This window comes from Rhinolophus sinicus, linkage group LG02 (assembly GCF_036562045.2).
Source record: "Rhinolophus sinicus isolate RSC01 linkage group LG02, ASM3656204v1, whole genome shotgun sequence".
Lineage (NCBI taxonomy): Eukaryota > Metazoa > Chordata > Mammalia > Chiroptera > Rhinolophidae > Rhinolophus > Rhinolophus sinicus.
The window spans coordinates 166,866,565-166,879,396 of record NC_133752.1 but is presented as its reverse complement, the minus strand read 5'-3'; the positions used below and the strand labels follow the sequence as shown (position 1 = coordinate 166,879,396).

Sequence of the window (12,832 nt, the reverse complement as noted above, 5' to 3'; positions counted from 1 at the left end):
GGCACAGGTAGGGCTACCATTAGCTTCCTCCATGCACTAATACATTGGCTCCAATTGTAAGTGCTCATTGTGGGACAGGTATTGTGCCAAGCAGTAACAAGAGACAGAAGAACTAAATGTAGCCCTTGGCTCTACTACACACCCCACTGAGCCTCCCTCACTCTGCAACTGGCTGGGCAGTACAGGGAGTTGGACGGTCTGGAGCAGGCGAAGGAGCTAGTTTCCTGGCCTCTGGTGACTCCAAAGTCCAGAGGACTTTAACTGCTGCAGGCATCCTTTCCAGACCCTGCATAGCACTTACCCTTCCCCAGGGCTTATCACTACTATCAGTCCTCAGCCTAGGTTCCTCTGGTGGCCTATTCTATGTAAGCACCCATGTCCGAGGAGAGTACAAAGGGCTGAGTTTGAAATTAGAGCAAAGGCAGTATTGGGAACCTGGACGAATGCATGCAACACTGGTCTAAACCATTCCTGGTTAAAGACAATTATTATCTAATGTATTTCCTTAAAAATTAGATTTATAGTATTGGTGTTCTCCATAAATTAATTTACGTGATAGATAAATGTAAGAGTCCAAGAGGAAATATGTTGGATACGAGTTTCTAACACAGATTCAGAAGAAAGGCTCATTCTCCAGCTGTTGGAAACATACTGCTAGAGCAAAACTGTAGATGGGAGGTGAGCAAGAACTGAGAATTATAAACTCATTAGAATATTTTTTTTAATGTATAAGGATTAATGATCACTGTAAAGAGAATTTAAAGACATGGTTTAGCACACATTTGCCGAATTTCACCATAAAATAGTAACATAAATATTTCTATTCATGTGAGATTCCAGGAAGTAAAAGAACCTTTATTGCAATATCCTCTGTCTCTACAGGACGGAGATGTCGTGTTGATTGCTCATAGCTGTCCAGGTGATATCTTCCAGGCTGTTTCCTGTTTATAGTTTTCGGCTGCTACATTCCAAATGAAAAAGAACACAAGTTGATGCTTTATGAAAAAACTGAGGTTTTACTGAACTCATATTGCTACTTCTCCACTTGAATTCCAGGAAAAAGAAACAAGTAAAGTGAATTCCATATTTAAATTATTACAAAAGCTTCTCCCCACCAAAAGGCAAATGACAATGAAAAAATGCTAAGCTATAATTTTCAACCTAATTTACAAGCCTTTTAAGAAAAACGAAAATACAAAGATGTGATGATTTCAAATGATGGAAGTTAAAATGCCGAGCCCCAAACTAGGTTTTGGATATTTTTTCTCCAGCTGTCTGGATGAATATACGCAGGCAATAAAAAACTGTACGTCATGTCAAAAGGCAAGCAGACTACCTCAGGTTAAACCTGAATCTACTTGTTAGGCCATTGGGCTTATAAACAGTACATTTTTCATCACCCGACGAATCATGAGGATTTCGAATCTCATACACTCACATAAATCAGATTGGGCTACACATCACCTGATCCATGGTGGAGGGAGCAAAAGCATAAAGGTCTAGAATTGCTTTTGCCCAAACATGTATACTGTTTCATAAAGAGACCCACAAGCATTGTATAATGATCAAGTCTTTCTCAAATGTCATAGCATTGTTCCTAGTCAAAGGACTAAAGGATAATAAAGAAGATGCCAGCTGAGGTTAGACAGTCTTCATATACTTAAAATGAATCTGTTAGGTCATAACTAGAAATTTTTTATTCTCCAATTTTTAAACTAATTTCACATAGAGACAAGTGGCTAAAGAGAATGTAGAAAATTCAGCTCTGTAAACTAATATAGAAAAATTCATAAGCTCAAAATTTGTCCCAGAAAATGAGCAAGTATTTCAACATAAAATGTCTTACTTAAATACCTTATAGAGATTCCAAAGGCTAAATTGTAATACACTTTAAAACTGCTAAATTACCTATAAAAGCAAAGGAATCTAGGATTTTGAAACTTTTTTGTGGGGGGGTGGGGGGTTGGAATTATAGGTTTAGCTTTTTGGAAAATCCATTGAGTTCTACTACAGGAATTAGGAATGTCCTCAAATTATCAGTAATTTAATCCAAACAAGATACTGCTCTTTCTTCCAATTTCCACCAATTGGTGTATCAACAGAACATCAAACTATTAAACAGTATATTTCTAGGCTACATGCAAATAAATCCATAGATTAAAAAGCCATTGAGAAGAATTAGCAGTGGCTCTGTCACAGAGAAAATGCTGAATGCATTTTAACTTAAAAAATAAAAAAGGGAGCGAGAGTGTTTATGAAATTTTATTTTAGTTTTGTTTTTCTTCTCACAGTCCTCACAGATGACCATGGAAGTGCATTGCATGAGATGCTATAGAAAGTCACTATCTTTAAGCTAAGTATATTTTTCCACACAAGACAAGTCTGTACCTATACATATATTCACTGTCTTCTGGAGTAATTCTATAGTAGTATTGCCCCCAGAGGTCCAAAAGGAATGACTTCACATTCTTCACAAAATGAAGGAGAGGGTGGGAGGAGGAGAAGTGTTGACAGAGATTTGAGTTGGAGTTCCACAGATGTAATTTGAAGAGACTTTGGCTCTAGAATGTCACTAATTCTCCACGGAAATTCTACAGCCAAAACCACTTAACTCTAAGCTTTTACAGAATACATAGCATCTTAAACACTCTCAAGAAGGAGTTTCCATTAGTGTTATTTTCAAACACACAGCTTTTTTCACTCCATTTAAAAAAGTTTGTCGTTTGTGGTTTGGCCCATCAGCAGTGATGAATGACCTGAAAGACATCAGAAGTCCAGTCTGGTTTCAATAACCCTAAAGATATTGGATGCATTTGAAGAGGATTCTTTCCTCCTTCCAAAAATCTTTTCTCAGTTCAATTTTTCTTCTATGCCTCATCTCATACAAAAGATTCTTCAGATTTCCCTAACTCTACAAACTTGACTTCCTACATCCCCTTTCTTGAAGTCATCTCACTCTGCTCATCCCATCTCTGAAAGATGACCTAATAAGTTCTTTGGTACTCTCTTATCATTCAAAGTGTGACACGGCTGGTTCTAATTAAATGCTTGACTTTCCTGCTGCCTCAAAGTGTAGACACGATAAGTGTTTTTGTCTTTGTGTCCATGTCCACACAATAGCAAATAAGCATTTTGAGGCAGTTACTCTAGACTGTAGAAGTATGGGTGGCAGTTCCTTCTCAGACAAAATCACACCTGCTTAATAAAATAACAACAGAGAGTAAAAAAAAAACCCTGAACAGCAGAAGAAAACAGCAGATGTAAATATAGCCAAGTGCTAGTCTTAATTATTTTCAGTATTTTAAAACATAATGTAAATAAAAATATAATATACATTGACTTCCTGATAAAGGCTTTCCAAGCCTCAATCAATTCCAGTCAGGAGATTGCATGTGCATTTTTGTTTGGTTACATAAATGGTAAATATATTCATATTTTTCTCGAATAGTAACATGAGTAACTAATATTAACTTATAACTTATACTAGAATAACGTCTATTTTACTGTTATGAAGTACACATATTAATTTTAAAGGCTTTATTCAGAATTTTTCAGACACACCTCTCAAAAGTCTAGTTCCATTGATTCAAATATTATCTAATGGCCAATGATTCTTTTTTTTTTTTTTTTTGAGATAACGAAAGTTTTAATAGTTGAAAAGGTGGTTGAGACACAAGAAATATTTTCCATGTCACAAAGCAGTGAGTGATTCCTTGGATCTATAGACTCACTGCCATGAATTCGATGAAGATACAAACCCACGAATCAGAACATTGTACATGCAAGCAAAAGTTTACATACAATTCCAGGAGATTCACAAATACCCCAAAATCTAAAGCCTCTAAAATAAGAACTCTGTAGGAAAATCATTCAGCAAGAGGCCTAATAAACTTAGTGCCCAGACAGCCACTGCAAGTCATGCTGGTTATCAAGAGAATGGCTAATGATTCTTAAATTTACATCTCCAATGCTTATTTCTTTTCTTGGATATATATATATATATATAAAGATTTTATATATATAAAGATTTTATATATATAAAGATGATATAGATATATAGCTATAGCTATAGATACAGATATATAGATAATCTTGTGCAAAATACACCTCTTGATTCCATTTCAACACCAACTACCCGTTCCTCAGCTTTCCTATTTTAGTTAGTGGCTCTACCATCTACCCAACAGTCAAGCCAATAACCTAAGATTCATCCTTGAGTCCTTTTTCTCCCTATTCTCTCCATCCAATTTATTAGCAAGTCTTCATCAGCTCAACCTAAATAATATATACTGAATTTGATCATTTCCTCACAATGTCCACTGCAACTGCTAATTCTAGCCACCATCATTTCTTACATCTGTTATAACAACTTCTTTACTGATATATCTGTTCTACTATTGTCCCCATTGACTATTCTCCACCCAGTAGCCAAAGTCATGTTTTAAAAATATAAACAAAATTATATCAGTGCCTACACTGAAACCATTCAATGGTTTTCTATTGCATGCCAATAAAATCCAAACTCTTTCTATAACCTATAAAATCCTTAATCCTCATTCTTACTTGTCCTTTCCCTTCTTGATCAGGCTTCAATCATAATGCGCCACTGTTTCTTGAATACACCAAATTAATTCCCACATCAGGGTCTTTGCATCTGCTCATTCTCTACCTAAAATGCTCTTTTCCCAGATCTTCACAGAACAGGTACTTACTCTTCATCCAGGTCTCAGCTCAAATGCTGACTCTTCGAAGGGGCCTTTTGGGAAATGACCACCCTTCATTGAGTAGCCCAGTTACTCTCTAATACTTTCTTGTATTTTATTCCCACAGCAAAATTATCTCATTGTTTACTTGTTTGTCATCTGACTTCTACCTCAAGAAAACAAACTATGACAAGAAGGACCATTGCTACATCCCTAGGTCTTGGCATGAAGTACAGAGTAGCCAATAAGTCTGGAAACACAGGCAGATACATAATCCATGTTATATTACATGTAATACATGACAAAACAATATTGACTGTATATCTAGCCTTTATGTAGATTTGGAGTAAATATTTGTGTAATTGATGAATAAACTAGTTCAAGGGTTATAAGACTCAAGTTTTAATTCTGGCTCTGCCACTTACTAACCTTCTGATGTTATTCAAGCCACATACCACATAAACTCAATATATTCATCTGGAAAATAAATATAGATAATGTGATATAATATATTAAATGATTCAAAAGACATAATGCATCAGAAATCACTTTTTGAACTAAAAAGTATAATACAGCTAAAAGGTATTATAAGAATATGGTACAGGAGTTGTAAGCTAATTTTGCATTATTTTTATATAAAGCTTAGGGTATAACTTCTCAATTTCTGCTTGAATTGAACATGTGCTGTCTCTCTTGGGATAATTCTTTGATGATTTATAAAGATAAGCCTTACATACTTGTTTATTGATTTTAGATTTGTGAGGTTTATTGTAGAAGCAGGTGAAAATCTTTCTTCAAATAAATTATAAGTAAAGCTTATAATTTCTTCTTATTGCAGCCATTTTAAACCATCCATTCTTGGGACTATTCCTTATTCACAGTTTCCATAATAAGAAAAAGCACTTACCACTCCAGTATGTTTCTTACAGGACTCAAAAGGAACTGAACTTTCACCAGTTCGCCAGCTATCCTCACCAATCTCATCACTCAAGAGAAATTCATTCAGCTTTTGAACACTGCAAAAAAGCAGACACAAAATAAGGGCCAAAAATAAAACCAACAACAATGACGATCTACCTAAATAAACAAGTTTTTTCCCTCCTCATTATTATATTGAGAAAGCTGTCTCTGAGAGTCATGTCTCAAGACCAAGTAGGAATTCAGCTCAGAAGAACAAACATCTTCAATTGCCCAGGAATGATGGGTTCCTGGGACCAGGGGTTTTCAATGTTAAAACTAGAAAAATCTCAGGGAAACCAAAACCGATTGGTCAACCTAAATCCAGCCAAATTTATTTTTCACTTCTTTTTTTGCAATTATATTCCTTGTCAAAGACAGTAGAGTTGGAGAGGAACTTGAGATAGGGTGGTTCAAAATAATAATACAGATGAGGGAAGTACTCTTATTATTCTAGTTTTACAAATGAGGGGAAATAAGGTACAGAGATGTGAAGTAACCTGTCTAAAAGCATTTAATATTAACAGAGATCTGGTGTCCATGACCACTTGCTATCTTGCTTAAGCAAAATATTACACATATTTTGTGAACCTGGCAAGGAGAGGGCCCTCTAGAGAGTTGGTACTGAAAGTGTTAGCCAAGGACCAGCTGCAGCATCACCTGGGAACTTACTAGAAAAAGAGAAACTCAGGCCCCACCCAAGACCTACTGAATCAAAACAGGCATTTTAACAAGATCCAGAGATGCTTCATACGCATATTTCAATTTGAGAAGCCCTGCTCTAGAAGAGCGGTTTGCAAACTTTCTTCACTATGGTCTCCTTGAGCTGGACACAAAACTCCTTGGACCTCCTATTCCCTCCCATTCTAACTTTTTCAAATCACTGTCACAGGATTAGAAGCAAAAAGAAAGAATCAAAGAAAACTATATGATTTGAAAATGTCCTCCTGTAAATGAAATAATAAAGAAGATTCTGTGAAGTTGCAAACGAAAAAAAATGCTCCTTTTAGCATTCTAGGATGCTAAATTGAAAAGTAAATTTCATTCAGTCTGTTGCCCATGAATGCATGCAACTGAAACTGCTTCCTTTCATTGAAAAATAAAGTTAGACAAAATGCATCGGGGCAATGTATTAACTTCCAAGTTACATTAAAAAAGAATTTCAGATCCCAAAAAAGAAGATCTTCCGTGGTCTTTGTCAGCAAAGCCTAACCATATAGATTTAAAAGACAGTATTAGAAATGGCTTATTAAATGGCATTTTATCTATAATATATGGTAGTTATTCCTTCTTCTTTTTCACTGAGGGATAATTGACATATAACATATTAGTTTCAGTTATACAACATAATGACTCAATATTTGTATATATTGCAAAGTGATTACACAAGTCTAGTTAACATCCACCTCCAGACATAACCACAGAACTGTTTTTTCTTCTGATGAGAACTTGTAAGGTATACCTTAAAAGTAGTAGTATAAGACCTTCTTTTATGGATTTTTAATTGTCATTCTATTCTTATGTTTGGAAGAGATTGGATTTTTAAAAGCACAGATTTGTCAATCAAAGGAATACCTTTCAAACAATCTCACATTACGTCTTTGTACACAAAGGGAAGTATAGGGCCAGGCTCACTTGCCTTTGTAACTCTTAAAGTCTAGCAGCCCCTGGCACATATTACTCAATGAATGTTTAAATCAAAGAAGGAATAAACCAATGATTCAGACATTTAAGTTAGTTGATTCAATTCTTCATTTCACGTTTCTAGTACACACACAATCTTACTGAAGTTTTTATGGAATTAATCAGCTGCATTTTTGTTGCACATCAAGAAGCAATGGTCTCTGAGCATAACTGGGACATGGGAAGAACTTTCTTTCCCTTTATAACATCCCACTTTGGAACTCCAATTACAGTGAACATCGAGGGACCCCAATATTAACCCTTCTCTGAACCTCCCCATTCCTTTCCCCACCTGTGACCCCGTCATTCCAGACTCTCTGGCTGAGGGTCCCTTGCACTGCTATTTAGTCATTGTTTTGTTACTGTTTATCTCTGCGACTAGACAGTGAACTCCTTAAGAGCAAAGATTGTCATCTTCAGAATTTAGCCCAATGCGAAAAATATAACATAGTAATTCCTCAAGAAATGTCTGGTACATGGATAAATGGGTGATACAAAAAGCATTTTCTGTACATATGAGGTCCTTTCAGAGATTAGAGGCAAAACAATTAGGAAAAAAGCATGAATCCTGACCACAGGTGAAGTAATTCCACCGTGCTGCCAGGTGGAAATCCAAATCTGTTCATATAACAATTTTCTCTTTAAAATAACAAATGGCACCCCTTTCCTTTCAGCATCCTTAGCATCATGTACAGGCTGACAGAATTCACTCTCCAACTTCATCCCCCGACTCTTTCCATATCAGAACCTTCCTTCAACTACCCTCAAGTACTTTTAGCCCCCTGAATGTACCAAGATTTCTCACCTACCTACTTACCTTTTCCCTTTGCATCTGTTGCTCCCACACGTAGGACATGTTTTCCCTTTTTCTTCAAATAACCAAGTCCTACTAATTCTTTAGGCTCTATGAAGAATCTACCACCTCTTTTCAACCTTCCCTGACTAGACTGTCTGCCTTTTATCTTGATGAACTTCAATGATCCTCATATATGGGCCATGACATTCTGTGTAGGGCTCTATAACAGCACAACACACTATATTGTAATCAATTTCCCTTCCTGGTCTCTACAACTAGACTATGGACTCCCTAAGGATTTCATTCTACATTTTATCTTTGCAATCCCTTACACCTCAAAATGTACCTAAAGTGTTAATAAATGCATGTAGACCCACAGAAGCTATCTCTCTGAAGTAGGAAATAGAGAGAGAAAAATGGAGATTTTTTTTAATACCTAAAATATTTAAATACCTAAAATAAAAGTGCTGGGCACTTTTCATGTATTATCTCATTTAATTATCTCAACTGTGATAATCAGGAGCTATTATTATGCCCATTTGATAAGTGAGGAGGTTGAGCTATAGAAACACTAAATAATGTGTTTGAGGTTGAATAATGAGTATTCTACAGCAGTGCCAGAATTTGAAAGCAGGTATATTTGATATCAACCAATTTGCTATCTTTTCTCCACTACCTGTACGTAATTATTTTACCAGTTTCTCATATGTTTAGATAATTCACAAACACATCTAAAGGTTTAATTACACCTGTGATTTTCTCCCTTTTCAAGTTTCACTTTGGGTGTTTAGACATAGCTTGAGCACACCACATAGGTATTATATTAACTGGGAATAACTTTTTGTTGTTGCTAGCAGTTACATGTTTTGCTTGTTGGAACTATGAAATTTTTGTAAACAAGGAACAGGTCAAAGTGCCTGCCTGCTCTGTGATAAACATCAGTAACAATTTATTTGATTGAAGGTACCTGTGGTGGACTAGCCAAGCATACATTCCTTTGGGAAGTACATGAGAGAAAGGACACAACATTATTTTCCCTCAAAGGAGGGTATCCATTTTACACATTTTTCCCTTGGCAAAATAATATCTTTGGACATAGATATTTCATTATACATCAAATACCAGAAGTCTAAATTCAAATTATTTATAAAGGATATAACATCAACTTACATTCTCCTCCAGAAAAGCAGGGTGAGGATGGACAATATTCCCTGTATGTTTTTGCACAGCACAGTGTGTCCCAGGGAAAATTCATTTGCCACTTTGATAAAGACCAGTCTGTGTTCAGGGATCTGCTTTTTTTTTTTAGATAATAGTGACTTTTCTTATTTTCCTTCATTGCTCACTCTGTTTTGCAAATTTAGACTGGAATACATCTGTCATGCAGGGCGGCCTGCGGGGTCTCTGCTCCCACTCCCCACACAAGAACGCAGGATATGGTGAGGCCAAAAAGGAACACCCATGGAGCCATAGGTAGGGGAGTCATACCACTATATTCTCTCTGGCGGCACTATACTCTCACTGGAGGCTGGATCCACACTGTCCGCAAACCGCCATCCACGCTTGCCAGCCCAGCCGCCATCTTTTTGTTAGCCCCCATCCTCTCTTTCTTCTCTCTCTCTGCTAGCGTAGCCACAGCAGTTATATTAGTGGCCAATGGCTCACTGGTTACAGCTGATGGCCAACTAGCCACAGCTGATGGCCATGCAATCACAGTTGATGGCCATTTACTACCTGACCAGCACCTGTCTATGTGAGGCCGAGAGCCTGGAAACTACTTTCTGGGGCTCTGCCCCCACAACATCATAAAATGTCCAGAAAACTCCAATGGTATTGGGTACTGGGGATATGAGGAGGTAACCTGAATTGTAACTGCCCCTTTCTTCAAATGGTTATGTATACATGGGGTGCCATCCATTGAGTACCATGATGACAATTTCATCTAACAAGCTAAACATTTATAAAAGAAAACATAGAACTTCTCATAGCAAAGACTTTTGAATGGCATGGGAATTTCCTATAGCAGAGATGTTCACACGTACAAGTCTCTTACATGCATATGTATAACACAAGTTTGGGAATATGCTACACCCCATTCTAACCCACCAAATTTCTGAATGCACTTAAGGATGCAGTGAAGAGCTTATGACTTCTACAGCCTTCAAGAGGAGGTTTGAAAATAAGCTGACCAAAGTCTCCAATTATAAACAGGCTGCTCAACTCGCTGGGGGCCAACTGGAATCAAAGATTGGTCATGGGTTCCCAAGAACAGAGGAAATCCCGAGCCCAGTCAACACTGGGAAAATGCTCAGTTGGGTTCCTAGAACCAGCACAGTGGGAAAAAGCACTGGCCTCCTCTACTGACAGCTTATCTCTGTAGGTCCCACGAATCAACCACTGAAGCTCATTTTAGAGAAGCAAGTTTCTGTAAGCTGATTCCACTTGGCCTATGCCTTGGGAAATCTGGAACTGAGCCCTGAAAACAGACTGGTCTTTATCAAACTGGCAAATGCCTTTTCCCTGGGACATACAGAAGAGAGGGTGCTATGCAGAAATATACAGGGAATATTATCCACCCTCAACTTGACTAGGATTTACTACAGCAGGATTGTATACTATGAACTTGGGGACACGCCTAGATTTTTTTGGTTTTTGTTTTTCATATCAACTCTTAATGTCCTTTTGGTGCTTGGTAACCTTCTGATTCAGAGCAGTTATCTGGTATAAGTTATCAACTCCTTTCCCTCTCCACTTGTAGCACCAAGTCAAATTCCAATTAAAAATGCAACCATGAGAGGGACAGCTATTAAATGGAGAAAATGAAAATAAGGACCAAAATAGCAGACTCTGGCCATTTATCAATTTTACTGTTTGAAGTAGCTTCCCTTCCAGAGCACTGACTAATTTGGAAGTGGCGCTACAAAAATCAGTCAGTGATCTGTAGAAGTGTTTCAGAAGGCAGAACAATAAGAAAAGAAATGAGGGCAGATAAAGCCTGAGGACCTCAGCTTTAAACTCTGACAGCTCCATAAATGGTTATTAATGGCATATCTTCTAGAATAGGATTGAAATTATGTTATGCTATTATTATAACCAATCAGAACTTGTATAATAATTAGATGTTTATGCATTTTAATGTTACCTTGTATTGAGCCATTTTGAAGCCAATATAAACTATTGCTTAAAACTGAAAATTATATTTTGAATATTAAATACTAGTTTTCTTAGTAATTCACAGACATTTGGAAAAATATCTCATTTTAAAAGACCTTACAAGAGATGTTCTACATTGCTATCAACGACAACACCATGCTTTGTATATTTAAGACCTCAATTTTTCAATATTCCGTCAGTATTGCAACATCTTGGCATTTCTTTCAAAGGCCAGATATAAATATGACGACTGTTTATGTAACATGCTGATGTTTTATAAAGTTTATAAGATCTTATGGCAAAAAGCAAAATACTATTTTAAGACTGCCTTGTTTAATATAGACTCATACATGGTAGACTATGGCACATACAGTGTAATTATAATATAGTTTGTAACATATTTATTATATAATACAAGTAAAAATGGTGGGGAAATGGTCATTATCATATCACATCTATTTTTATCATTGTGCATTATGGGAAATTGTGAGTCTGAGACAAAATTTACACTGGTTAGAAATACTGTAGAAGCATATTTAAAATGAACAAAACACTCAGTGGTTTTATCAAGTCTTTCCATTTAAAGAGATTGTGAGCCTGGAATTTTGGGAGGCAGGTGAGATTATGATGTGATATGTCAATGTGAACATTCTTGTCACTTTTGGTGAAAATATAAACTGGTCCAGCTTCACGGGAAAACATTATGACCATATTCATTTAAAAAATCTGAAAAATATGTGCACCTTTTGACCTACCACTCCAGTGGAAAACAATATAGTCATATGCATCAAGGACCTTAAAAATGTACCTGTATTAGCTCTAGTATTCCCAGTTATAGAAATCTGACTTAAGAAAATAATCAGAGAAAAGTTTAAAGATAAACAAAGATGTTTATCTCAGTGTTATTTATATTTTTGTGTTAGGGAGAAAATAAAAGCATTCTAAATATCCAATAAACAGGTAGTCATTAAATAAATTATAATACTTCCAAACAATGGAATATCACATAGCCAGTAAACATCATGTATTATGATCTTAACGAGGGGAGAAATAATAAAAACAATAAGTAAAACATAGAGTTAAATCTATATAAATTCAAAATTTTCATTTTAGAATAACTATTTTTATATGAAATAAATGAAATACTGAAAGGTAGCATACCAAAATTTTAACAATGGTTAACTCTGGATAGTGACTTTTTTTTAAATTAAAGTTTATTGGGGTGACAATGATTAGTAAAGTTATATAGGTTTCAAAAGTACAATTCTGTAATCTATCATCTATATATCATATTGTATGTTCGCCACCAAGAGTCAGTTCTCCTTCCATCACCATTTATTTGATCCCGTTTACCCTCATCTACCGCCCTCTCTCCCCTTACCCTCTGGTAACCATTAAGCTATTATCTATTTCTATGAGTTTTTGTTTCTTTATTTGTCTTGTTCCTTTGTTGCTTTCAGTTTTATATCCCACATATCAGTGAGATCATATGGTTCTCAACTTTTTCTGTCTTATTTCACTTAGCATAATAGCTCAAGAT

The 12,832-nt window shown here is 36.1% G+C and overlaps 1 protein-coding gene across 8 annotated transcripts in view; it reads right to left on the bottom strand.

The window, feature by feature from the left end:
- The window catches only part of ABCC9 (ATP binding cassette subfamily C member 9), a 106,616-nt gene that overhangs the window by 59,909 nt on the left and 33,875 nt on the right, over positions 1-12,832 (bottom strand). For 6 of the 8 annotated variants that reach the window (XM_074325936.1, XM_019738052.2, XM_019738062.2 and 3 more), the window contains exons 16-17: positions 5,611-5,719; positions 854-961 (exon numbers count right to left, since the gene is read on the bottom strand). In XM_074325936.1, the coding sequence (XP_074182037.1) occupies positions 854-961; positions 5,611-5,719 (217 nt within the window). The remainder of the gene's footprint in view (positions 1-853; positions 962-5,610; positions 5,720-12,832) is intronic. The other 2 variants (XM_019738105.2, XM_074325939.1) reach the window with 1 other exon arrangement.